The sequence below is a fragment of the Gymnoscopelus braueri genome (assembly GCF_963280865.1).
Source record: "Gymnoscopelus braueri genome assembly, chromosome: 19".
Classification (NCBI taxonomy): Eukaryota; Metazoa; Chordata; class Actinopteri; order Myctophiformes; family Myctophidae; genus Gymnoscopelus; species Gymnoscopelus braueri.
Window position 1 is genome coordinate 41527004 of NC_137621.1, and position 26813 is coordinate 41553816.

Sequence of the window (26813 nt, forward strand, 5' to 3'; positions counted from 1 at the left end):
TAAAAAGAGACAGCAAGGAGACCACCTCCAACCAGGGTGCAGATGTACTAGTTCTATCCGTCTTAACATACCACACAGATTGGTTAAAACATCTTGCAGCTTTAAGTTCAACTCCTCGCTGGGACAGTCGAAAGCAGAACATTTACTGTTCAGTATTTCTGATGAAGAAACATAATCTTTTGCATGAGGCAACCCTGTTGATATTGTAGATCAGTTACAGCGAGTGGAAAAAACAATTTACGGCTACAAATGTTCTGGGAAAACAAGCCTGCATCTGCAGTTTGACTCATTTTAGATTTTTTGGGCGTGCTGCCAACATCTAGCCCCCTTTTCCACACAGCTATACGAGTCGCATAGCAGTTGGTCCGACTCCTAACTGTACCATTATCTCATTCTGTTTTGCATCAATTCGTTGATATGACAAAGACAAAACGCACTCCTCGAAAAAGGTAATCGATAGTATCGTTGCTAAGAAGATTATCAATATAGTCGCAGCCAGTGGTGGAAAGTACAATTTTGAGGTATTTCTACTTTACTTGAGTATGTCCAATTTCAAATACTTTTACTCCACTACATCTCAGAGGTAAATATTGTACTTTTACGCCACTACAATTATTTGAAAACTTGTAGATTTTGAATATTATTACAAGACATACATTAACCACTTCAGCCCATATACATTTCGGCCTTTCAAAAGATTTTATACATTTGAAAACTTGAAATGGGACATTCTGCCTAAATGAGTACTTTTACTTTTGGTACTTTTAAGTACATTTGGATGCCAATGCTTTTGCACATTTTGAATTCCGGACTTTTACTTGTAACAGAGTATTTATATATATTGCAGTATTGATACTTCTACTTAAGTAAAGAAATTGAGTACCTTTTCCCACCACTGACCACGCAGAGCCTCAGTACAGCAGGTGTCCAGGACAGCAGGATACCCAGCTGCTAAGGGTGTGGGTCAAACGTAGGAGATTTTAAAAGGATCTGTCAGTATAGGTACTAACCGTTGGGCCACAGTACATGAAGCAATAGCCTTGCAGACACACCAGTCAGCTCCTTAAATCAATTTGCTTCACGGATATGAATTGAGCCTCTGCTAAACCGTCCCATTGTTTTATTTCGGTATGATGTAATACATTAAGGGCCAATTTCCTGGATAAGCTTAGACTAATGCGAATCGAGATTACCCACTGAAGAAAAAGAAGAAATAAAAAGACTGTGCACTGTACATTTAGATTTAATCTTCGTCTCAGGGACAGGCCTTTAGAGAGCTCATGATTCGTATCTGGGACATTGATGTTTGTGTCTGTGTGCGTGTGCGTGTGTGTGTGTGTGTTTGTGTTAACCATCTGCCTGGTGAATTGGCACAGGACTGGGTTGGTCTGGTTGGACTGGTTGCTTCCCTCATTACTAGGTCACACACCAGAATAACCCACCGAAGATCACGTTTCTTAAAGCTAGATCACACACACACAAATGAAATGCTGTGGGTGTTAGTTATGCTGAGCTGAATGAACAAACTCAAGACCTTTTGCACGGATGGATTCTTGAAGAAACGGGGCCCTCATGAACAGCATGAGAGGTAGACATGACAACAAAACATGGGTCATATGTAGGGCTGCCTGCAACAGTCAAACTATTCAATTTAATCAATTATAACTAATTATTGATTTTAATAATAAAATAATTGCGGTTTTAATAATTTCTAAAAATAGGTGATCTACAAGTTCACGTGTTAACTTGTAGATTGGCTATTTTTGTGCCATTGTACTAAAAAACTATGTGCTTAAAAACGTGTTTCACATTATTATTCAATTCATCAATTGATTAGTTATTGATAGAATAATCGGCAAGAAAAGAACCAACGGTTACAGCCCTAGTCAACAGGCAGCGCTGAACATAAAGAACTGATCGCACCCTAAATGCTATGTACAGACAGTTTTTTAATACAAATATATGAAACCAAATACATACTTTTTCTTTTTACATCTCTAAGCCCCCGAAGTTTAAGAGGCGGAGATGTGAGCTGAGAAAAGGACTAGAGGAGGAGGTTTGGAAATAGAGATGGTATGAAACCAACGTGAACATCGGTGCTGTGTGGGATTTCACACACACGGAGTAATCCTGCCCTTGACAAACACGCCACCCGCACACCCCCGACCGCTGAGTCACCCGTAAAAGACAAATCTTGTTAAAAGGAGAACTTCGAAGAGGGACATGCGTGTACATGCACACAAGCGCTCGCACATGCACAGACAGACACACACACTACACTTAGCTTGACTCATTATCAGCTTGTGTTTCAACCATTAAGCTATCCAACTGACCAGATGGTCAGAAAAGCTGCTTCACTGCTCTCTCTTTCTCCAACACACACACACACACACACACACACACACACACACATTTAGCAAAACCAGAAAAGGTTATGCTAGCAGTCGACTGAGGCCAACTAAGGAAGGGATACAGATTGGATATTGGTCTATCTATAGCTGCGAGGGCAGCGACGAAACGTACAAAAAGGCCGACTCGAGGTCAGTTCAAATGTAACACTCCTGTGTGGTCCTCGACTATTTTTCCCTGTGCTTTTTGGCTGACGGCCGGGGGTCAAACAAGGGGGCCAAAATTGAAGTGCCATCCTTTCCCATTATTTCCACTGATCATCCGAGTGCCAGCGGGCCCGTTTCCCAGTGACTGCACCAAGGAGTACCGTTCCTCAACCATTGCCAATTTGAGCTAATGTGAATTGAAGAGCTGGGTCTATGTTTATCACGCAGCCTGAGAGTACAAACACATCTGAAAGCTGGTTTAAAGTGACAAACGGTAAAAGGACGGTGAACGCTCGTCTCTGCTTCTCCATCTCAGAACCCCACACAGCCCACATTAAACAACAGTAGGGACATTATGTTCAAGTCTACTGCAGGCTCCAGAATTCCCTTTTTACGGCGTGGCTCTCCAGGTCAGTGTGTTTGTCTGTGTCCGTTTTGTCCGGAGCTAATCTCGCAAACCGCTGAACCCATCACCGTCAAAGTTTCTTGTGCACACTGCCGGTAGGCTAACTTAGTACCTCCACTCATTTTGTTTCACATAATTATGTTTTATATCGTCTATGTTGGATGGAAACATCCGTTTTGGACATCATGTCCAAAACCGTTCAGGATTCACATTCAAAAGGATAAAAAGTAGCAGATCAGCGAGATTGTAGAGATGCTACTTTTATACTTTTGTGTGACACTGTAGTGTGATCAAGTAGGGCATTAAATTACAAAAAAAACTAAACTTTAGAATATGGAGGTAAGAGGTTATCTGCCTGACAGCTACAATATTTTTTTATATTTTTCAATGGAAGTCAATGGAAGTCAATGGCAGTCGGATCAGGCTGAAACCTTGCCCACATTCACAGTCAAATGTCACAGACGACGTCACAGGCTGGCCACGTGCTGTCCGAGATCCACACTGGAGCCACACAATTCTATTTTTTTTCTTTTTCTTAGGCTATAGACCACCGAAGTCCTGACGTCATTCGTTCATCCCCAGGTTTGCGGAAGTAATTTCTCTATGGAGAATAACATTGGGTCATCTTAGAATCGTCTCATATAAGAATTGTGGTCCAAAAATAAACAAACTGTCCCGGCGATATTGTCAGGGAGGAGGTTCTATATCGTTTATGATAGTCAGTCACTTATATTTGATACAGTCTGTTTCTGGCGAAAATGTAACTAATTCGGCGGAAGTAACATTATCGTTTTCTCACCGTCAGTTGATGCTTCATATCCATAAGAGTAAAACCGCCGGGGTCATTTGTTTATTTTTGGAACACAGTTCTTATTTGACGCAATATTAAATACGTCTATGGGATTCAGAATGGGGGTGGAAAACTGCGAACCAGGTAGACAAACAAAGGATGTGTAAATTACGTCAGACTTCGGTGGTCTATAGGCTCTATGCACAGCAGCCATAGTATCACTTCCTTCACAGGTGTTGCCAATGATACTAATGAAGGCTCTGTTCCATCAATTTCCACGACCCCCATAACTCTGAGAGTGTACAAATGGAACCAAATGGACCCTTATGGGTCCATTTGGTTGCATTTGTACACTCTCAGAGTTACACATCCGTAAGGGGCCATTTGGAAACCCTTTAAGAACCATGAGGGTCCCTGGACCCAAATGTTAGACCCACTGGTGTAGCAGAGTGTTTCCAGTGAGCCAACGTGCACAATATCAGCACCCTGACTGTTTGACCAGAATGGAACAGAGCCTTCATCAGTATCATTGGTAACACCTGTGAATGTCTTCACAATATGGCTGCTGTGCATAGAGCCTATTGTGATATCTCCTAAGGTCTCCTAACGTGGTGGTGGTGGTGCATCGTGATAGTACAACATTACAAGAGCTGCAATGGGGGCTCAAGGACAGTTCATAACATAGATATGAGATGGGCTGAAGGATTGGAGAACGTCACTGGTATGGAGACTGAAGGCTTGGTGTTTGCTGCAGCTATTCCCGGCGGTATGAAGTTCGGTGAAACGGGCGGTTCCCTTAGTAGCCAAACTTGTCGTTTAGATGAGTGCGACCATCTCCAGACTGATCTGTGGATGTAGAAGAGCAAACTTGGTTCCAGTGTTGATTTTGACCACAAATTTTGATTTAGTTTTCAGTCACAGTCTTTTGGATAAAATTCCATTTAGTTTTAGTCATATTTTAGTCATCTGAAAATAGTTTGTCTAGTTTTAGTTGACTAAATATAAGATTATAGTCGACTAAATCTACAGTTGATTTAGTCGACTAAAATGTATTTTTGCGGGCCTTGATGGCGTGGTAATGGCTGATTTTACTCTTGGTTGCATGCTGAAAATAGCCGATCTACAAGCTCACAACACGTTGCGAGCTTGTAGATCGGCTATTTTTAGAGTGCAACACCCAAGTGCAACCAAACATAAAATGACTCTTCTTTTAGTTCTACTGGATCTCTTCTCCACTAGTCCCTCCCTAAAGTTTTTTTCCCCCCCCTAACGTTTTAGTCTAGTTTTTATTTGTTGACGATATTGTCAATACATTTAGTTTAGTTTTATTTAGTTTTTAATTAGTTTTCGTCAGTGAAAAAAGGTAGTCGACAAACATTTTTCGTCATAGTTTTAGTCGACGAAATCAACGCTGCTTGGTTCTCAAAGGAAATCACAAATATCATACAGCAATTCAATTATATAGTTATATTAAGTATGAAACTGGGATGCATACTATCCCGATATGATGTAAACAAACGGCAAATGCATGCAAAAGTTTTGGCCCTGAATCCACGGCTGCATTTGGCAGCCATTTCAAAGTTATTTTACTTAATCTCATTGCTTTGACTGAGATTTAGATTCCTAGGCGGCTGACAAAAATGCCGCAATACTCCTTTGTACAAACGGGAGATAAAAGCCTGTTTATTTCACTCCCTCCAATTCTCATCACTCTTTTCCCTGAAGAGCAGAAACATGCGGTCTCAACAGCGTTCGGCGAGTCTTTTTTTTGTTACCAAGAGAGAGGAAAAATACGTTCTTGACATGATGCACCTGGACGGAAATAAATAAAGCGACATGCACCTGGATGGACGCCACAGGATAAACTTCCAACATCAAGTTGACATTTACAGGTAATCTACCTACGGACACCGCATTGGAACACGACGCACAAAGAGGCTCTCGTCTCCTGAGGAGTGGACCCTATGTTCCAAACAGGAACGTTTGCCCTGCTGTAAAGGTCATCTCTTGGTATCAGAAATATACCTCATTGAAGTGTGTGTTACACACTCGAGGTTTAACCCATTAACACATTAACCGCCAAGACCGTAGTCCTACGGGCCGTTAAATCCAACTGTTAAGCGCCGAGACCGTAGCCCTACGGGCTGTGGTGCTTTTTCCTTTTTTTCGATTTTTTTTTTTTTTTCAATTTTCCAGGGGGACCATTTTCAGTGTAACACCACCCGAAATCGACCGGAAGTGCGATCACGTTTTTTGTTTCCCGTCTGCCTTCATTCTAAGTCGTACACAAAAACCCCTGTAAAAGCTGTACAGGACATGTAGTTTTTCATCCTCGCATTTCCCATGTTAACATAAACGATCAGAACTCAAACATGGCGGCTCCGTTTGACACGCGGTCTCGACGAGTAGACACCAGGACATGTGCCCGTTGTTTACAAACAGTGGATCGGGCAATCTAAAGGATTTTAACGGGGCCTATGGCGACCTGAAAAAAACAAAAAACAACAATAAAACCTTGGCACTGGTGAGTACATTATGAGATTAGCCCTTGGCGGTGGATGTGTTAAGACCGGGAACGCATCTGTGTAATTTCTTTGGCTATTCAAAAATAGCAGATATACAAGATCATGGCTGAAAAAGATTTGAGCTAAAAGGCATTATTTTACACTTTGGCTATTCAAAAATAGCAGACATACAAGCTCATAGCGTGGCACCGAGTGCCTCGCTAGGAGCTTGTAAATCTGCTATTTTTGAAAAACCCGTGAACATTTTGAATGTATATATTTTTAAAGCAAACATTTGTAACTCAAATCTTTGCTTCTGGGGGTCCCTGGAACAAAATATTTTACAAATGTTAGCTTTAAAAAATATATATATTCAAAGATTTGCACATATTTTCACGATTTTTGAAAAGCCAAAATGACAGAGATGCATTCCCGGACTGAATGGGGTTAAAGCTGCAATTTGTAATTTCATGTCCTACCCGGGATTCGAACGCGGGTGTCTGTCCTGTGTGAGATTATACACTTCTACCAGTCTTCTACCTGTCAGTCACCAAGACAAAATGCCATGCTTGGCCATGGGAGATAATGACCCCAGTAAAACCAAAAGGTTTCCTACCCGACACCAGGGTTTAGATTTCTCAATGAAAGCGCAGGGAGACCACCTCCAACCACTGCTTGTTATATCGTATTAGCACGCTCTACCTACAGGTTGATTAAAATAATGTTTTATTCATTCAAATAGGTTCTGTATTGCAGCTTTAAAAAGGAATACTTCTATCTTGCTAGTTGGTTTTGACCTGGGCTAAATAGGATATGTGAGCAGTCTTGGATCCAAAGCATTAACAGCAAGATGCTAACTATGCACAGTGGTGTAAAGTAACTTTTGAGGTATTTTTACTTCCAATTTTCAGTACTTTTACTTCTACTTCACTACAATTATTTGAAAACTTGAGTTACTAGTTAATTTGCAGATTTTGATTATTATTACAAAAATACATTAACCACTTCAGCCCTATATCTATTTTGGCCATTTGAAAATAGCAGATCCACAAGATCCACAAGCTTGTAGATCTGCTATTTTCAAAATATATTTTTTAACTGGGACATTCTGCATAATGAGTACTTTTACTTTGGGTACTTTAAGTAAAAATTGTATGCCAATACTTTTTGTACTTTTACTCAAGTACATTTCTAATTCCGGACTTTTACTTGTAATGGGAGTATTTCTCCATTGCAGTATTGATACTTTTGCTTAAGTTCAACATTTTTGTAATTTTTCCACCACTGAGTATGCACCATGTCAGCAAATAAACAAGGCCGGTTCACAGTTGTACCTGAAGGAGGCACCCAGACACAGTAATCAGGGTCATCTTCAGGGTATTGAGCAGACAGGGACGCTGGAGGCTGTGGAACAGAAGGAGCATAAGAGAGAAATGTTGACACATCACCAGTAGGAGCCACTGCCTCCTAGTGGTGTGTATGGAGAATACAGCTTTCCTTAGTGTCCCATTCATGTTTACACAGTGCAATGCTCAAAGTTAATTTCATTTCAAAGTGTACAAATGGAACCAAATGGACCCATTTTAACCCATTAAGACCTGGGACGCATCTGTGTCATTTTTGGCAAAAAAGCATTATTTTACACTTTGGGCTATTCAAAAATATCAGATCTACAAGCTCATAGCGTGGCACCGAGTGCCGCGCTACGAGCTTGTAGATCTGCTATATATTTTTTTAATCATGGAAAATGTGTGCAAATCTTTTAATATGTATTTTTTCAAAGCGAACATTTTTAGCTCTTTAACAACTGTTACAACTTCTGGGGGTCCCTGGAACATAACATTTTGAGATGGGGGTCCACGTCCTGATACATTTTCAAAAAAACTCTTAGGATTTAGAAGAAATTTGGTAGAATCCCCCAGAAGCAAAGATTTGAGTTACAAATGTTCCCTTTCAAATATATATATATTAGAAGATTTGCACAATATTTTCACGATTTCTCAAAAATAGCAGATCTACAAGCTCATAATGCTGCACTCGGTGCCGCGCTATGAGCTTGTAGATCTGCTGTTTTTGAATAGCCCCAAAGAAGAAAAAAAAAAGACCCGGTCTGAATGGGTTAACACTCAGGGTTTGACTGTGTATGAGGGCTTACCCTGGCAGGGCCAATGGCTTTCTTTTTCACGCTCTTCTTTGCAGTGGGTTTGGTCTGTGGTTCTTTGTCCTCCCCTCTAGCCGTGGGATCTGCAGAGCCGGGCGAATGAGAACCTCAGCGTCAGTGTGACCAAAGAGCGCGCAAGATACACACACAAACAAGATACACACACAAACAAGATACACACACAAACAAGATACACAGTGGATAACAGTGGAGTGGCTCCCATGAGGATCTCGTACTTCATGTGGCCAGTCTGTGACGTCAGTCGTCCATGATGTATTTATGACTACAGATTTGGGCAAGATATCAGCCCGATCCAACCACCATTCACTTCTGTTATAAAGTTAAAGTTGTACAATGCAGATTCACAAATAACAATTTTTAGCAACCTCTGCTGGTCACTACCGTCACTGCATACAATTTCCGTAGTCCTCGATTACCCAGAATTCCATTTGTTTTCACCGGAAGCCGGAAGCGTTTCAAAAAGCGTTCTTTTAATTGTTTTACACTATCTGCGGATCGTTTCCCTTAGCCAGTGGAGCATTAGTTACCATGAGCTGTGCTTTCTTTTTCTGTTCTTTTTCGATCTTCCAATCCTACATTCTCTTAAAATCAGCGTGAGGTTCCTTTTTGTTATTAGCGCGGTAGTTCCTGGCCAAACAGGAAACCGTTGCGGTAGTTCCTGGCTAAACAGGAAACCAGTGCATTTCCGCCTCCGTTTTCCGGCCAGATGACGTCATTTACCCGGGAAAGTCCCCCCGTCACCGTTCAATAGAAAATATATAAATAAAAGGCTTCCGGGGGTGAAATTCATGGAGTGGCTGTTGTGAAACTTTTGCCACTCACAAAAGATATACAATTTAGTTTAACTTTAGTTTTGTTGAAAACGTTACCTAGTATTACTTTAAACTTTTTTGTTTATTAGTTAAATATTTATTTATTTATAAATATTTCCAATATTTTGGAAATACTTCCTTGACCTACTGGCAGCGTGCAGATGAGCCCTGGACTCTCAAAGACACACCATTTCCCATTTCTAGTGAGCATTGTGAGCTCGCAGATCAGCTATTTTTGGCGAAGAGATATGGTGTAGACGGGAAAAAAGCGGTCCAAGTACAGAGCCAACTTGGGTCTAGTGTGTATAACGGAGGACAATTCCACAATAAATTAAAATCTCTGCGGTATGACATTTTAATACATTACAAATGCGCACCGAACGTGCAAGTTTATGTGCATAAATTACCTCAAGGGTTAGGTGGGGTCGCGAGTCAATGGCCGCATTATTTTGTGGTCGCGGGCTGAAAAGTTTGGGAACCCATGTCCTACAGAGCCATGCCGTAAAAATAAACAATTTAAACGTGACACCCACCCAGACCGGAAGAGGCCGTGGTCTTCTGGCCAGGTATTCCTTTCCATTCCATTGCTTTAGTCGGCACCTCGTCTCCTGTTGGTTCGTGACTTTGCGCTGATGAGAAACCACAAGAACAAGTAAGGTAAATAACGTCTGTAATCAGAGCCAGTGTGAAAGGTACATAAAACATTAACCTGGATTTTTTTAAATGGTTCTTTTGTTGTATGTAATAGCATGCACAATACATGGCAGCACTGAAGAAAGGCTAACATTTAACTTTTTCCCCCTGACCTTAGTATCAAGACTAAGAGTAATATTCGTTTAACAGAAAGTGCTCCTTGGAGCACAGGTCTCCACCAGGTCAGGTACGTTATTGTGGCCTCCTGGTGGCGCTATAATAGGCCAATGCGAAAAGGGTGTGCAAGTTTTTCCTAGGCCTCTCACGGCAATCGGATGCTCCGTTCATGATTTGAGGCCTGCTGGTGGCGCTATAACAAGCCAATGTGAAAAAGGGTGGCATTTCTTCCTCGGCCCAGTGGGAATGTGTGTGCAAAGTTTCACGGCCGCATCGCACGCTGACCATGATAAGGTGTTTCAATAAAAGGTGTGGGCAAAGGTCTGGCTAGGTGAAACTACCGTATAAGAAATTATATTTTTGTAATTGTCAATACTTTAGTCCCTGGAACAACATATTTTGAGTTGGGGGTCCACGGCCAAATACATATCCTTTTGGGGGTCCTTGACATGCAAAAAATAATACCGGTAGACAAAACACACACGTACACATCACAAATACCACACATCTACCGTTTGCTTCCATTATCATTGGCCGCGTTTCCCAACGAGATTCGTAGAGATGCTGCGTTGAGATCCTGCGCAGGTTGTACGACGGGTCTAACGTGCGTCCACACAATCTGCGCAGTACCATAGCAGCCACGTAGATTTCAGCTCATGCGCTGCCTACGCAGCCTGCGTAAGAGCCTGGGACCCGGCGAAACCAACGCTCTACCCTCATTAGTAGCAGCTGGTTCTGCCCAACGTGCAATCGCTTCACACGTCCACGGCGTTACGTTTCTGCTAAAACTACATTTGGGAGACAGAATGGCGTATCCTACTCTCCTCCTACTTCTGCGAGAGGCGTAGCCCTGCAGTGCTGTCCTACGAAGCAGTTTGTTACTAGCGCCCTGGGGCGGTAGTAACACCGATCGTAGCGAAATAGATCCATGAAAAGACCGACCGACCACACACACACACACACACACACACACACACACACACACACACACACACACACACACACACACACACATTTAATTTATATATATATATATATATATATATATATATATATATATATATATATATATATATATATATATATATATATATATATATATATATATGTATATGTATATACACACACTCACACACACACACACACAACGCGGGCAGCTGCGCTGCTTCTAGCCCTGATTCAGAGCGTTAGTGGGTACAGCCACACATCCGTAAAGCGTCCGTCAAGTTTCCGTACGGTCGCCGGAAGTCCCATCCACTCCCATGTTAAGTTTAAAACCGGAAGTACCGTTCCGTTTGTTTTTTTAACATGGGAGTGGATGGGACCTCCGGCGTCCGTACGGCAACTTGACGGACGCTTTACGGACATGTGTGGCTGTAGTTCACTAACGCTCTGAACCAGGGCTTCGTCCTCTATATGCATGAACCCGAAGTTTACAAATTGTACTCTCACGGATGATCCGATCGTCTGATAAAAATATTAAGCATATGCCAAGTTAACTAAAGGTATATAAATGATGCTGAGCTAAACATGTTTACTTAATTTTGAAGTTTTATAGTTAAACGTTATGATGAAAGTCCCCAGTTCCTCTCACAAAGTGACAGCTGTTGCGCTCGCCATGTTTATGAATGGTTAAAACATCTTTTGAAACTAGCAGATCTACAAGCTCACAACGCTTCACAAGCTTGTAGATTTGCTATTTTCAAAAGATTTTAATACATATTAATTTTGGGAAATGGGACATTCTGCATTCCTTTTGGTATTTTAAGTATATTTAATTTACTTGCATAATGGGGACACTTTAGTGTTTTATTTAACTTGCAGATGTCAACTCACCACTGTAATTTCATTCATAAATATAGTATTCAAAAGTTGTATTTGGAGTGGACTGCTTCAGGACATCTGACAGTTGGCTCTGGTATTTTTATGATCCATTTCACTTTCGCAAAGGGTGTTTAAACTGCAGTGTAGCGTATGACGGCCCTACGTAGTTTACGTCGGCCTTACGTAGACTTCGTCCAGGAGGTCTTTACGTCTATGCTGTCTCGCGAATGTAGTTTTAGCACACACGTAATGAGAACCTGCGACGATGGTGCCTCCTGAAGCCAGTTTAGATACCACGTAGAGCACACACAGCTGCTACTAATGAAGATAGATCGTGGCGGGGTTGCTACTGCGCAGGTGCGTGGAGGCTCTCACGCAGCTTCTAGGCTGCGTCTGAGCTCAAAGTCGTTTGGGAAACCTGGCCATTGCCTATAGTTGTGTATATAGATGTTAAATCATTATGTTGTCCTTACCTTTAGGTGAATGCTGTGTCTGCTGTTCACTCTCCTGGCCTGAGGAGGCGCTCTCTGGCGACGTGGGTGCGTCATACTGCAGAGGATGCTCACCGTCCAGATCAGCGACATCTTGACCGTTTCTGCTTTCGTCCTCCGCGTTTCTCTCCTCTTCGTCGTCGTCGTCCTCCTCCCCCCCTGGCGGAAGCTCTTTCATGTTGAAGAGCTCTGCGGGCAAGTTGGGACGCTTGGGGGGCAACTTCTGCAAGGGAGGCGGAGAGAAGGAGAGCAGTGTTGACAGACTTTTCAGCACGAAAAACAAGCGGACAGGTCTATGAAAACAAGGTCAAAAGAAAGCGACGAGGCCGCACACACTCAAAATGAGTTAAAAAGAAAATCCTGAAAAAATAATGGAATGTTTTAAAACACAAATCTAATAAGGGACACAAAATACTTTTTGATGGACATCCGTGGCCAAATACATATTTACTTGGGGGTCCTTGACATGAAAAGGTTTGAGAACCACTGGTTTAAATAACACCAGGAAGGAAGCTCAAATAAGCAACTACACTTTAGAAACAAGCCCAAAAAATGCAACCCGCAACTAGCAATGTTTACAAGCGACTTTACAGAAAAACAAGCCCAAAGTCGCTTGTAATAAGCGGACTTGGCAACACTGAATGAAAGACATAAAGGTAAATCTTGTCAGCAGGGAGTAAGGGAAGGACGTGAGTGAAGTCAGAAGAGTCAAAACATGACAAGACAAGGGACAACAGAGCCTTACATGTTATACCAGAGCGTACCTAGACTACCTACCCCGATAGTACCGGTCTTCAGTTTGAACTTGCTGCCGCCTTTCATGGCCCCGAACAATGGCAAGGACTTCTTAGGCTTCTGTTCATTTGCGGCGCCACTGCAGCTTAAACAAACAACAGTTTAAGTTCCATGTATCAGTAGCAGTATTATAATCTATACATCTATATATATCCATATAATTTTCAACGCATGTTTGCAAAACATTTTATGGGGGAAATGTTTTGTCGACCACACACATACTTGATTTATAGTTCAATTTCACAGTTGAAACGAAGTATATTTAAATATACAGCATACTAATAAATTGGCAGCCTTGAATAGGAATATTTATAATAAAATACATTTACAACACAGATTTCTGTTGATTTTCTCATCAATGTAGTTTAAAAGTATTTCTCTACACATTTTGTAAACGGAAGCACAGCCTCTATCTGTTGGCAGAAGCTTAACCCATTAAGACCTGGGACGCATCCGTGTCATTTTTGGATTTGAGCTAAAAAGCATTAGTTTATACTTTGGTTATTCAAAAATAGCAGATCTACAAGCTCATAGGTGCCGCGCTACGAGCTTGTAGATCTGCTATTTTTGAAAAATATGCAAATCTTTGAATATATATTCTTTTAAATCGAACATTTTTAACTCGAATCTTTGCTTCTGGGGGGTCCCTGGAACAACATATTTTGAGATGGGGGTCCAAATACATATACATTTTGGGGGTCCTTGACATGAAAAAGTTTGGGAACCACTGATAAAGAAACATAGTTTTTTTATTTAGAAGACATTTTTGTAGAATCGGCCTCAGGTCTTAACACTACCACCGCCAGGCCCGTAGCCTACGGGCCGATAAATCCAACCGTATAGCGCCGATCCCGTAGCCTACGGGCTGTGGTGCTTTTTCCTTTTTTTCCGAATTTTTTTTTTTTCAATTTTCTAAACGGCACATTTCATTGTAACACCACCGGAAACGGAATTATTCTGGATCACGTTTTGCCGATCCCGTCGGCCTCCATTCTAAAGCGCACACTGAAAAGCCATTTTCTCGTTTGTAGTTTTTCTCTTCGCTGATCACTGTTTCACATAAACCGTTCAAACTACAACATGGCGGCTCCGTTTGACACGTGGTTTTCACTGGTAGACGCAGGGAGATCTCCGCGATGTATACAAACAGTGCACAGCTCAATCTTAAGGATTTTAACGAGGTCTATGGCGATGTGAAAAAAACAAAAAACAACAATAAAACGTTGGCACTGGTGAGTACATTATGAGATTAACCTTTGGCGGTCAATGTGTTAATGGAGTCAAGGCAATCCATTTTAGTAAAAATCCCCGGCATGTTGTTGTGTTGCGTCGTGGCCTCACCTTGGTTGCAGCGAGGGCATCTGGGCTGGTCGCGTGAGTTCGACCAGCTTCCGCAGCCGCTGGGCGTCTTTGCGCAGGTCGGCCACGTGCACGTGCAGCTTCCTGCGCTCCACGCCGTCCATCGCCGCGTCGCTTCGGACGGCGCTCATGAAGGCGTCCAGCGGGTCCTCTGTGGACGAACTGGAGGAATCTGGGACATTATGGGACAAACGGGAGGCATTTTGACCGGGCATGAGGAGACTCAAGACAACGGACAGAGGACTTGACTGTTTTAACCCATTAAGACCGGGAACGCATCCGTGTCATTTGAAGATTTCTTTGGCTATTCAAAAATAGCAGATCTACAAGCTCATAGCGCGGCACCGAGTGCCGCGCTATGAGCTTGTAGATCTGCTTGTAGATCTGCATTTTTTTTGAAAAACCGTGACAATTTGTGCAAATCTTTGAATATATATATATTTTTTAAGCATTTTTAACTCAAATCTTTGCTTCTGGGGGGTCCCTGGAACTAAATATTTTTTGATTGGGGTCCACGGCCAAATACAGTTCATTTTGTGGGTCCCTTGATATGAAAAAGTTTGAGAACCACTGATATAGCAACATATGTTTAAAAAAAAAAAAACGCAAGAATTTTTGACATGTAGAATCGGCCAAATTACACAAATTGTCAAGATAAAAAAAAAAAAAATTGAATAGCCAAACTCAGCTCACCTCTGCCTCCGGCATTAAGCTTTTTCTGGGTCTCTGCCAGCTCCTTCTCCACCTCTGCCAGTTTAGCCACCTTGTTAGTTAAACAAATACAAAACGCAAACAGCATTAGTGTCATAGAATAAGCCTCGTAGAGGCAGGCTAGGCCAAAGTACTTTCTACATTGGAATGATATTTGCCGTGTCCAATGCTTGTACTTTCTATTCAGTAGACATCAGTGGTGGAAAGTAACTAAGTACATTTACTTAAAGTTGTACAATGCAGAATCCCAAATAACGATTTTTAGCAACCTCTGCTGGTCACTACCGTCACTGCATACAATTTCCGTAATCCTCGATTACCCAGAATTCCATTCGTTTTCACCGGAAGCCGGAAGCGTTTCAAAAAGCGATCTTTTAATTGTTTTATACTATCTACGGATCGTTTCTCTTAGCCAGTGGAGCATTAGTTACCATGAGCTGTGCTTTCTTTTTCTGTTCTTTTTCGATCTTCCAATCCTACATTCTCTTAACATCAGCGTGAGGTTCCTTTTTGCTATTACCGCGGTAGTTCCTGGCCAAACAGGAAACCGTTGCGGTAGTTCCTGGGGACGTCGGCCACGACGTCATGACGTTGGCCAGGAACGTCATTTTCCCGGGAAAGTCCCCCCCTTCACCGTTCAATAGAAAATATATAAATAAAAGGCTTCCGGGGGTGAAATTCATGGAGTGGGTGTTGTGAAACTTTTGCCACTGACAAAAGATATACAATTTAACTTTAGTTTTGTTGAAAACGTTACCTAGTATTACTTTAAGTACTGTACTTAAGAACAATTTTGAGGTATTTGTACTTTACGTGAGTGTTTCCAATTTCCAATACTTTTACTTCTACTCCACTACATCTCAGAGGCAAATATTGTACTTTTACTCCACTACAATTATTTGAAAACTTTAGTTACTAGTTACTTTTCAGATATAAATGATGATATTATGAAGCATACATTAACCACTTCAGCCCCATTTTATACATAGGCTATTTGAAAATAGCAGATCTACAAGCTCACAACGCATCGCATCGTGACGCGTTGTGAGCTTGTAGATCTGCTATTCAAACATTTTAGTACTTTTACTTTTGGTACTTTAAGTACATTTTGATGCCAAAACGTTTTTGGCATCAAACTTTTACTCAAGTAGATTTTTTATTCCGGACTTTTACTTGTAAGGGCGCGCTCCCACCAAGAGTTGGCTGGCCGCTGTTTGCAGAATCTGCCAATGCATTGTCAATGCAAATGCGTTGATTCACGCAAGAGCAGATTTTTCCGCTAGTCGCGCAGACCTTGCGTTTATCTGCTCTCCGCGACTAAGCAGAAAACTGCTGGAGGCAGGCGCTGATTTTCTCCCTCTGTCCAATTGGGTGAGTCGAAGGCGGACCGTCTCAAGACTCAGGAAGCAACATGGTGCTCAAGGCAGCAGGCACAGGCGGTGCGGGCTGCGGGGAGGCTCCTGAAAGTGAGTGACAGGCGCGACACTCCCGTTTTTTAGAATCCGCTGGCTGCAAAAAACTGTGGCCGCGCACAACCTGCGTTTAACAGCGGCCAGCCAACTCTTGGTGGGAGCGCGCCCTAACAGAGTAATTTCCACATTGCAGTATTGGTACTTTTACTTAAAGTAAAACATTTGAGTACTTTTTCCACCACTGGTAGACATGCAAGTATTCTAACAATAACACAGTACAAGGAGAAGAGCTCGGTTTCGTTAAACTCAAATTAATATATTTAAAATATGGTTATTACCAGTGAGTCATAGGTCTCAGGACGCTCCTCTATCTTGCCTGCCTTCTTCATACGCTCCACCCTCTTCTTCTCCACGGCGCCGGTCCGATCCAGGAAGGTGTCATCGTCACTGTCATAGTAGTCTTCGTCTTCCCAGTTCTTCTTTTTGCGCTTACGCGACACTAGGGTGGAGGTATTGGAAACCGGGAACAGAGTAACTCAAATTCAACTAGGGCGGAGGTTACAAATGCTCAAAAAGGTAATAATGCAAGAAACAACTCTCATCCCAAGCCATACAGCACTGTTAATTTACCTCAGAAGAGAGTACACCTGGTCCATTTGGTTCCCAATAGGGATGCACCGATATGGAAATTCTTGGCCGATACCGATGTTTAAAATAACAATTTAGCCGATACCGATATTTGTTCATTTCGTTTTTGGTGTTATTATTTCCCCCTTTTGTGCCAGGTAAACAAATACATCTTTATTATTATAAATGACTGTTCTGTTCTGCAGAAACACAACATTATTGCCTCCCAACTCCTGTAACTTAAATAAAAAAATAAAAAATGTAAAAAAATAAAAAGCGATGTTGACCGATAGTAGCAAATATCGTCCGATACCGATATGCGGCCGATATATCGGTCCATCCATAGTTCCCATTTGTACTCTTCTGACATTATTATGTACAACCTGTTCAAGCAGCAGTTCAAGCCTTTCTGCTAAGAAACCCTAGCCTGGCACGGCCGGACTAATATCACTGCGTAGATATTAGTCTGGAATCTCTGTGTGGAACCTGCATTTCCAATGGGCGGATTTAAAAAGATGTCTCTGGTGTCCCGCCCCATATTTGCATTAGTGAGGGCCCTGATTGGTCCCTCACTACTTCAGAGGGAGTGAAATCCAATCACAACTGAGCGGTGCCAGAGCAAATCTGCCGGGGGCAGTGTTTTTTTTGCAATTGCAGATTCGTCTGGTTGCAAGGGTAAAAAAACCCTCCCTTTGGTTTGGAGACACACCTGCTTCCTGGCGCAGCAGCCCTCGGGCCTCCAGGATCCGACAGGCCTCCAGGCAACACTGCACGGCGGCGTCTTTCTTCTTCCCCGTGAGGGTCACCTCGGCCACCAGCTGCCTGCCCAAAGCATCGTCCACCGGGAGCCTAAGAGGGGAAGAAGGGGGTTATCATCATCATGGCATCATGTGATACCAACTGAACAGGCAGCAATGTTTTATTTAAAGGATGGCACCAGACCATTCATTCTGAATTCTAAATCACATCTACAGTATGCAGTACTTAAAATGCTTTCCATCCCAACTATTAGTAAAACAGTGTGCGCGTGTGTACGTGTTTGACCTTTATTATTAGAGCTTTATAAACTAGTAAAAGATTGTTTTAATCAATCCTAAAAACAACCGGGAGCCAGTGTAGTGAAGCTAGAACTGGAGTAAAGTATGTTCTCTCATCTTAGTTTTAGTTAAAACTCTGGCTGCCGCATTTTGAACAAGTTGTAATCTGTCAGTTGTTTTCTTTGGCAGGCCAGCGTAGAGTGCTTTGCAGTAATCAAGCCGAGAGAAAACAAAAGCGTGGATCAACGTTTTTGCACCGTCCAACGACAGATAGGCTCTAATTCGCACAATATTTCTAAGATTAAATTAAGCAAGCTTGGTAACATGATTAATGTGTGTATTAAAATCCAATTCAGAATCAATAATAACCCCAATAAATAATCAATAAAATATAACATGTATGATGTAAAGAGACAGTTTTTGCCACGTACTTTATTCTGCAGAGCCAAGTGCCATGGTTTTGGTCTTCATACTCGAATTCCAGCTCCTCCCCTGAGGAAAAAGAAAGCTGCGTGGTCAGGGACAAGGATTTAAAATGTAGAAAACTGACTCAGACGTAATCAAGTGCTGCTAGATCAAGGATCACAATGGAAAAGTTTTTTGACTTTTCACACTATCCTTGACAATTACCGTATCTTTTTTTGTGTGTTTTTTTTAAACAATTCTTTGGAGGCTTTTCTGCCTAGTACAGTGAAGAATGTTAGAAACGGAGAGAAAAACAGGGAGTGACATGCAGCAAAGGCTGCTGGGCTCGGGAATCGAACCAGCGACTCACTGTCTCAGACTGCATTAGAGCCTATCTGTGGTATGTGCCTTCACCGCTAGGCCATCGGCGCGCAATTATATTCAGTCCAAATTTTAGAACGATCACAAGTCCATAATGATCATATGGGTGCATATTACAACAACGGATACAGTACCATCTATCTATCTAGCTCATTGGTTCTCAAAGTGGGGTCCGGGGACCCCCAGGGGTCCTTTGGGGGGTACCAGGGGGTCCCCAGCAAAATTAGTTAATAAAGCATCACAATCATTTTAACCCCTTTTTCCATATTTTATACTTTGGCTATTCAAAAATAGCAGATATACAAGCTCATAGCGCGGCACCGAGTGCCGCGCTATGAGCTTGTAGATCTGCTATTTTTGAAAAATCGTGAAAATGTGTGCAAATCTTTGAATATATATTTAAGCGAACATTTATAACTCAGATCTTTGCTTCTGGGGGTCCCTGGAATAAAGTATTTTGGGATGGGGGTCCGCGGCCAAATACATATCATTCTGGGGGTCCTTGACATGAAAAAGCCTGAGTGAGAACCACTGATCTATCTTATCACTTTACCACAGCTGGGCGGTTCAGAGAGCCTTCACCTTCTCTGTCGTAGAAGCCCTGCAGGGCCTTCTTGGGGTCTTTGAGGTACGCGGCCTCCTGGTCTTCACGGAACTCGGTGGCAAAGGGGTTCTCCTCGTTTTCGTCTTCCTCTGGAACGGGGTCTTCACCTACAGGGAGTTGTGGAGGAGTTGTGGAGACAGATAAGAGGGGAAATGACAGGAGGAGAGAGAGAGACGTGAGATCGCTTACTCTTGTTTGTGGACTTCCAAAAGACAGCCCAGTAGAAGTCGTTTCCTGTCGATTCTAAGATCTAACTTGGTGGTTCTCAACCTGTTGAGGCCGCGACCCCCCCAAAATGATCATATTTGAACAGGGGACCCCCCCCCCCCACCACCCTGACCATCACTTGGAATTGTAGGAGTTGAGGTTTGACTCAGTCCCACAGATACATAGAGTGAAAGTAGCAGATCTACAAGCTCACAACGCCTCGCAAAGCGGCCATTTTCGCAATATTTGCCTCTTTGCTCTTCCTTATATTGTTTGACAATTAGGCCAATGTTTGACCAGTTTTTATAGTATAGTTTGTTGATTATTCTTGAAGCAGTAATGGTATTTTTCTTTTTTTTTGGGGACGTATTAAAAAGATCTTCAAAGTCCTTAAAGGGATAGTTCACCCAAAATAAATACTTTTTTTCTATCGATTAGTCACCCCATGGAGACTTGAATTCATGAATCTTTTTTAGTTTTTTATGCATTCCTAATCCAATAATTTGATGACCAGCGAGACTCTGTGTCCCCTACCGGAACCGCTGCCGGTCATCAAACTTTTGGCGACAAAAACAAAAAAATATCCATGAATTCAAGTCAGCATGGGGTGACTAATCGACAGAAAAAAAGTCATTTTGGGGGTGAACTATCCCTTTAAATTGCACTTAACTGTCATCTGGGGACCCCTCCAAAATCACCCACAGGTTGAGAACCACTGATCTAACTAGCCAAATACCGCGAGCAGCACAATCTGGCAGACTGACACCATTTCCATTCATGGACATAAAGCTTACCCATTCCCCAAGAGCAGCCAGAGTCCACGCTCGGCGCTTTCCTCTCGCCCTTGTCGCCGCTTCCCTCTCCCTCGGCGGCGTCTTCGCCGTCGTCGCCGTCAGAGCCTTCCCCCATCATCCTCTTCTCCAGCTCTGCTCTCTGCTTCTGGGCGCGCTCCCTCAGCTGTGTGACCGACAGTTCAGACTCCTCCTCCTCGTCAAATTCTGGACCCTGAGAGAAAAATGGGATTGGGAGCATTGGAGAGATGCTCATGAGATGCTCTTGTAGATCTGCTATTTTTTTTAAAATATTTAGTTCCAGGGACCCCCAGAAGCAAAGATTTGAGTAAAAAATGTCTGCAAAACAAAAAACTAAAAAAATCAAATATTTACACACATTTTTATGATTTAAAAAAAAGATAGCAGATCTGCAAGCTCATAGCACGGCACTCTGTGCCGCGCTATGAGCTTGTATATCTGCTATTTTTGAATAGCCAAAGAAATCTTAAAATGACACAAATTATGCTTTCCCTTAAAGGGTTAAGTAAAAGTATCAATACTGCAATGTAGAAATACTCTAGTTACACGTAAATGTCCGGAATTCAACATTTACTTGAGTAAACGTTCACAAGTATTGGTATCAAAATGTACTTAAAGCACCAAAAGTAGTAAGTACCCATTATGCAGAATGTCCCATTTCACAAGTTTTCAAATGTATAAAAATCTTTAGAAAATAGCAGATCAACAAGCTCATAATGCGACGCATTGTGAGCTTGTTGATCGGCTATTTTCGAATGGCCGAAATGTATATAGGGCTGAAGTGGTCAATGTATGTTTTGTAATAACGATCAAAATCTAAAAAGTAACTAGTAACTAAAGTTGTCAAATAATCATAGTGGAGTAAAAGTACAATATTTGCCTCTGAGATGTAGTGCAGTAGAAGTAAAAGTATTGAAAATCGGAAATACTCCAGTAAAGTAAAAGTACCTCAAAACTTTACCTACGTTAAGTACAGTACTTGAGTAAATGTACTTAGTTACTTTACACCACTGGTAGTATAGTACAATAATATGTTTTACCTGTAGAATAAAAAGCCTAGTGCTCCCTCCGAACTTCAAAACGTGCCCGACTCGGAGTCGGACATAGGTTTTGGGGGGAATCTTGCTTTTATTCACAACGGTGCCGTGCGTGCTCCCCAAGTCGTGGACATAAAACCCTCTCTCCTCGCCGACGCACTCCTCCTCGCCGGACTGTCCGCGGTACTGGATCACCGCGTGATACCTGCAGTGGTGGGAAAAGTACTCAAATGTTTTACTTAAGTAAAAGTATCAATACCGCAGTGTAGAAGTACTCTGTTACAAGTAAAAGTCCAGAATTCAAAATGTACTTGAGTAAAAGTAGAAAAGTATTGGTATCAAAATGTACTTAAAAGTTCCAAAAAGTAAAAGTACTATAATGTATGAAAATAGCAGATCTACTGTACAAGCTCACAACGCGTCGCATAGATCGGCTATTTTCAAACAGCCTCGGTATAAAACAGGGCTGAAGTGGTTAATGTATGTTTTATAATGTAATCATTTATACCTGCAAAGTAACTAGTAACTTAAGTTTTCAAATAATTGTAGTGGAGTAAAAAGTACAATATTTGTCTCTGAGATGTAGTGGAGTAGAAGTAAAAGTATCAGACATTTGGGAAACACTCCAGCAAAGTAAAAGTACCTCAAAATTGTACTTAAGTACAGTAACTTGAGTAAATGTACTTAGTTATTTTACACCACGTGGATACCTGGAGATGGAGGGATGCTCCAGAGAGACGTCGCACACGGGCAGCCGTCCCACCACGAAGTAGCTCTTCTGCGTGAGCGGGACCGTGTCCACGATGGTGCCGTTCTTGAGGATCTCCAGGGCGTAGGGCATGGTTTCCTCCGCCGCCAGCCCGCCCCACGGCGGCTCCGTGTACGGGACAGGGGGGTGGGCTTTGAACCCCGCCGCCGCGGCGGGGGGTACTGCTCTGACGGGAAGGGAGACCCTGGGTTTGGCCTCTTGTCGGGTCTTCTTGACGGCTCCGTCGTCGTCCTTCACCTAGTGTTGATTTTGACAGCAAGTTTTGATTCAGTTTTAGTCAAAGTCTTTTGAATAAAATTCCATTTAGTTTCGGTCATATTTGAGTCATCTGAAATGTGTTAGTTTTTGTCTAGTTTTAGTCGACTAAATATCGTAAGATTATAGTCGACTAAATCTACAGTTGATTTTGTTGACTAAAATTCATTTTGGCGGTGCCTTGATGGCGTCGTAATGGCTGATTTTACACTTGGTTGCATGCTGAAAATAGCCGATCTACAAGCTCGTTGTGGACTTGTAGATCTGCTATTTTCAGAGCGTAACACCCAAGCGCAACCAACCCTAAAATAACTGGTCTTAGTTCTACTGGATCTCTTCTCCACTAGTCCCTCACTAACATTTTAGTCTAGTTTTTATTTGTTGACGAAATTGTCAATATATTTAGTCTTAGTTTTAGTCATCGTAGCTTTGTCTTTACTTAGTCTTTATTTAGTTTTCGTCAGTGAAAAAAGGTAGTCAACACTACCTTCACCTTGTCGGGGTGTTCCTCCTCCCCATCGTTGTTGGCCTCTTCAGAAGTGTCCTTCTCGTCCGAACTCGCAGGGCCCTCGGGTGGCGCCTGCTGAGATGCTTGTGGCTCTGTTGTCGTACGGCTCGGTTCCGCTGCAGAGCCCGTGGCTAGGGCTGTCACGATCACAAATTCAAGTTGACGATTAATTGTCACACTGATAATTGCGATTAACGGTTTAATTTGTGTTTTTGGCATTGAACATTGGAACATAATATGAATACAAAAATAAACATTTGTTTGCCTCGTAATAAAAAAAAAGCACAGGGGCAGAAAAACTAAATGATATTTCTTTCTTAATCATTTCACCCAAAACTTTTATAACAAATTATGACTATTAACATAAAAATAACACTGTCAGTTATGTAACATAAGAGATTAAAAAAATAGGTTTAAATAGGATTAAACCTGACTTAGGCCAAATGATTTACTCCATACTCAAGTCACAAAAACATGTGACTTAGTTAGGCCCAAAAAAAAAAAACTATTTTGGCCCAAGTCACAAGGGAGTTAGGTCATTATATAGGGGAGGAAACAACATGATCCCTTTCAATTAGGAGATAGGCGATTTTACCAGAGGTGGCCAGTGTCATGAGGAGCTGACTTAGGCAAAAATATAATTTTCCTCAAAAAATGACTTAGGCCATTAGTTCACTTCACTTCACTTTGCAAGTTTTTATTTTTGGTCATTTGTACACTATGCAAACAGTATGCTCTATTTTCTTAAAACAACATCAGCAATAATACATGACATAGTTGTGACCAAAAAAAGGTATAGGCTGAAGCTACATAGCTTATATTGCCTACCCTTTCAACATAAAATACATCCATGACAATCAAAGAAAAACAATGTAATTCTCACAAAAGTTAAATTAGAAGGAGAAGAAAGAAAGAATACCGAGAAAAACAGGACAAAGATTTTGGCTTCATAATACAATGCATGTTCACACATATGGTTATACATGTGAATACATGATTTGTTATTTTTACTTTCTTTTTTGTATTTATTTTTGTATCTTTTTTTGTTTTATTCTCTGTTTTATTTCTATTATTATTATTATATAACAATCAAAATAATACATGATCACAATAGCTCTTTATACTTATTTATAATATTTGTTTTAAACATTTTTTTAAAGACAAAGATCGATCTACACCTCCTCAATTCATTATCGCAACAGCTCCACAAACTTACTCCTTTTACTGATACACAGTGTTGTTTAGTATTGGTTCTTGCCCATGTTGTTTCAAACATACCAGTGTTTCTGAGTTCATAATGGGTGTTTTTGGTCTCGAACAGCCTCTGAAGACAGTCTGGAAGTAAGTTATTGTGAGCTTTGAACATAAATAACAGGGTTTGGAGAACAACCATATCCCAAAATTTTAACGTGTGTAGATTTATGAATAATAATAATAGAATAGTTTAAGAAGGTGACGACATGGAAACGATTAAGACGATTATAAAAACATAATTGCCAAATAGTTGCGATTAGACCAGTGGTTCTTAACCAGTGGTCCTTGAGGGGGTTCCAGGGGGTCCCACTGTCCCCAGCCAAATTAATAGTTAGGAACAAAATTGACCCTTATGTGTCTATAACTCTGAGAGTGTACAAATGGAACCAAATGGACCCGTTACATGCGTACAGTCTCAGAGGTAAATGAACACAAATGATTGATGATACAGTAGCTATAGTATACAACCCTCGTAGACGTATTTATGATTCTGACGTCTCAGATTGAAGACGTCAGAATCAATACGTCTACGAGGGTTGTATACTACAGCTAATGATACAGTATAGATTGGGACCCCCCAATAAATCAAAAATGGTTGAGTCCCTGGCATATCTTTTCAAATGGGGGTCCGAGCTAATAATATGTGTCAATTTGGGGGTCCTTTACGCAAATAAAAGGTTGAACTTGAAAACCACTGGATTAGACGAGTATGTGATCATTCTTGTGACAGTACAGGCCTACCCGTGACTAGTGTCTTCTTGGACGGACCGCGCTGTCTAGAAGGAGCTGCAAACAGCGCTGGTTTCTTGAAAGGATCTTCTTTCTCGCCTTGATCCACCTCGCTGCTGTTCGCAGCTTTGTCTTCGTTTAGATCGCCGTCGTTACGATCAGAGTCGCCAGTGTTGTTGATCATCACGTCTGTGTCCATCTCTTCTTGATCCGTGTTGTTTATTATCTCAGACACTGGCGGCGAGGAGGCTGCCATGTTTATTATTTGGTGTAACCGTTAAATCTGACCCGGCCGGGCTCTTCTTCCAAACAGTGTTGCCAGATTTTGTGAGAGAAATAAGAAAACCAGGTCTAGGAAAACAATCCCAAATCGATTATGTTGTTAGTTAAAGTTGATTTCGGTCATAACTCATAGTCTTAAACCATACACACATATGGCATTTGTGTAAAAAAATATATGAATATAAATGTTTTAAAGACTAGAATCAAGCCACCCAGGCTCCGCTCCTGGTAAATCTTGTTTTTTTTAAACCACAAAACAAAGGGTCATGATTCTTCTACTAAGGCTTACAATAATTGATTTTTTTTTTAAATCTCTACGGGGAAAATGAATGGGCCTTTTTGAGTGGAACCACAAAATATCCGCCACTGTATACAACGGCTTATTTTTTTTTTATATTCTGTTTTCAGATGGGCGGGTCGGGACAAATAAATATTTGACATGAAAATGTTTGAGAACCACTGGTTTAAACAACATTAGGAAACAAGCCCAAAAAAACGCAACCCGCAAATATCAATATTTACAAGCAACTTCACAGAAAAAGAAGCCCAAAGTCGCTTATAATAAGCGGACATGGCAACACTGCTTCCAAAAGCAATCGCATTGCGAATGTAGTTAAAAGACTGCAAAACACACAAATGTATTTTACATTATTTTATATGTCAGAGTGTCTGTGGTTAAAACTTTCCCTAAAATAAGACGCACAACATTGTTCTAATTCAACCGCCTGCATACACTTTGTTAGCCCTGATACATGACTGTCATATGTTCTATATGACAGTCCTGGATGAACTTCCACATAATGTTTGCACCTTTTCCCTGTTTGACCCGTACATCTACATAACTTTCAAATTTCAAATATAAAGTGCTTAACCTATGGCCACGGATGTTATAATTATGTATGGGTCCTCACAATTACCCCTCTCTTCCGTACTGTTCCATAAAAAGCATTTAAATCTGACTGTGGCCATTTTCTTCATATTTCCTCCATATGCTTTCAACTACGCGACCCTATCGGTTGGGAGGTGTATTGCACTATGGTATTATAACTCTATGAGAACATGGATTAAAATGCTTTTTATTGAACAATACGGAAGATACAGGTATTTATGAGGGCCCGTACAGAATTATAACATCCGTGTCCATGGGGTAAGCACTTTATATTTTAAATTTGAACGTTGATGTAGATGTACGGGCCAAAATGGAAGAAAGTGCAAACACTATTTTGAAGTTAATCCACGACGGACCGTCTTGGAT

At 41.5% G+C, this 26813-nt stretch overlaps 1 protein-coding gene and 1 long non-coding RNA gene across 6 annotated transcripts in view; both read right to left on the bottom strand.

Moving 5' to 3' along the window:
* Positions 1–1929: 1929 nt before the first annotated feature.
* slc4a1ap (solute carrier family 4 member 1 adaptor protein) lies at positions 1930–25533 on the bottom strand. 5 transcript variants are annotated; one of them, XM_080414920.1, is made up of 17 exons: positions 25289–25533; positions 23273–23430; positions 22472–22761; positions 21765–21966; positions 20707–20917; positions 19684–19812; positions 18747–18807; positions 17988–18127; positions 16990–17150; positions 15222–15291; positions 14511–14700; positions 13152–13254; positions 12357–12597; positions 9783–9878; positions 8411–8499; positions 7590–7659; positions 1930–4597 (listed from the first exon to the last, which is right to left on the bottom strand). In XM_080414920.1, exons 1-17 carry the CDS (start codon positions 25530–25532, stop codon positions 4548–4550), a joined length of 2505 nt encoding a protein of 834 aa, XP_080271046.1. In that variant the 5' UTR covers position 25533; the 3' UTR covers positions 1930–4547. The 5 variants fall into 5 exon arrangements, 4 of the variants coding, with proteins under 4 accessions (XP_080271046.1, XP_080271045.1, XP_080271047.1 ...); XM_080414919.1 differs by having other exon boundaries at positions 13152–13248; positions 22472–22767; XM_080414921.1 differs by having other exon boundaries at positions 9789–9878; positions 22472–22767.
* LOC308075234 overlaps positions 1930–26813 on the bottom strand; it is a 36946-nt gene continuing 12062 nt past the window's right edge. The window contains exon 2 of the long non-coding RNA XR_013932179.1: positions 1930–3946. This is a non-coding gene — a long non-coding RNA (uncharacterized lncRNA). The remainder of the gene's footprint in view (positions 3947–26813) is intronic.

Excerpts from the sequence above, each read along its gene's own strand:
- slc4a1ap (XM_080414918.1), bottom strand. The coding sequence starts at position 25,532 with ATGGCAGCCTCCTCGCCGCCAGTGTCTGAGATAATAAACAACACGGAT. Across the intron at positions 20,918-21,764 it reads CTAGGCTTTTTATTCTACAG|GGTCCAGAATTTGACGAGGA; the intron begins GTAAAACATATT and ends TTTTTCTCTCAG. Across the intron at positions 7,660-8,410 it reads AAGCCATTGGCCCTGCCAGG|CCTCCAGCGTCCCTGTCTGC; the intron begins GTAAGCCCTCAT and ends TCTGTTCCACAG.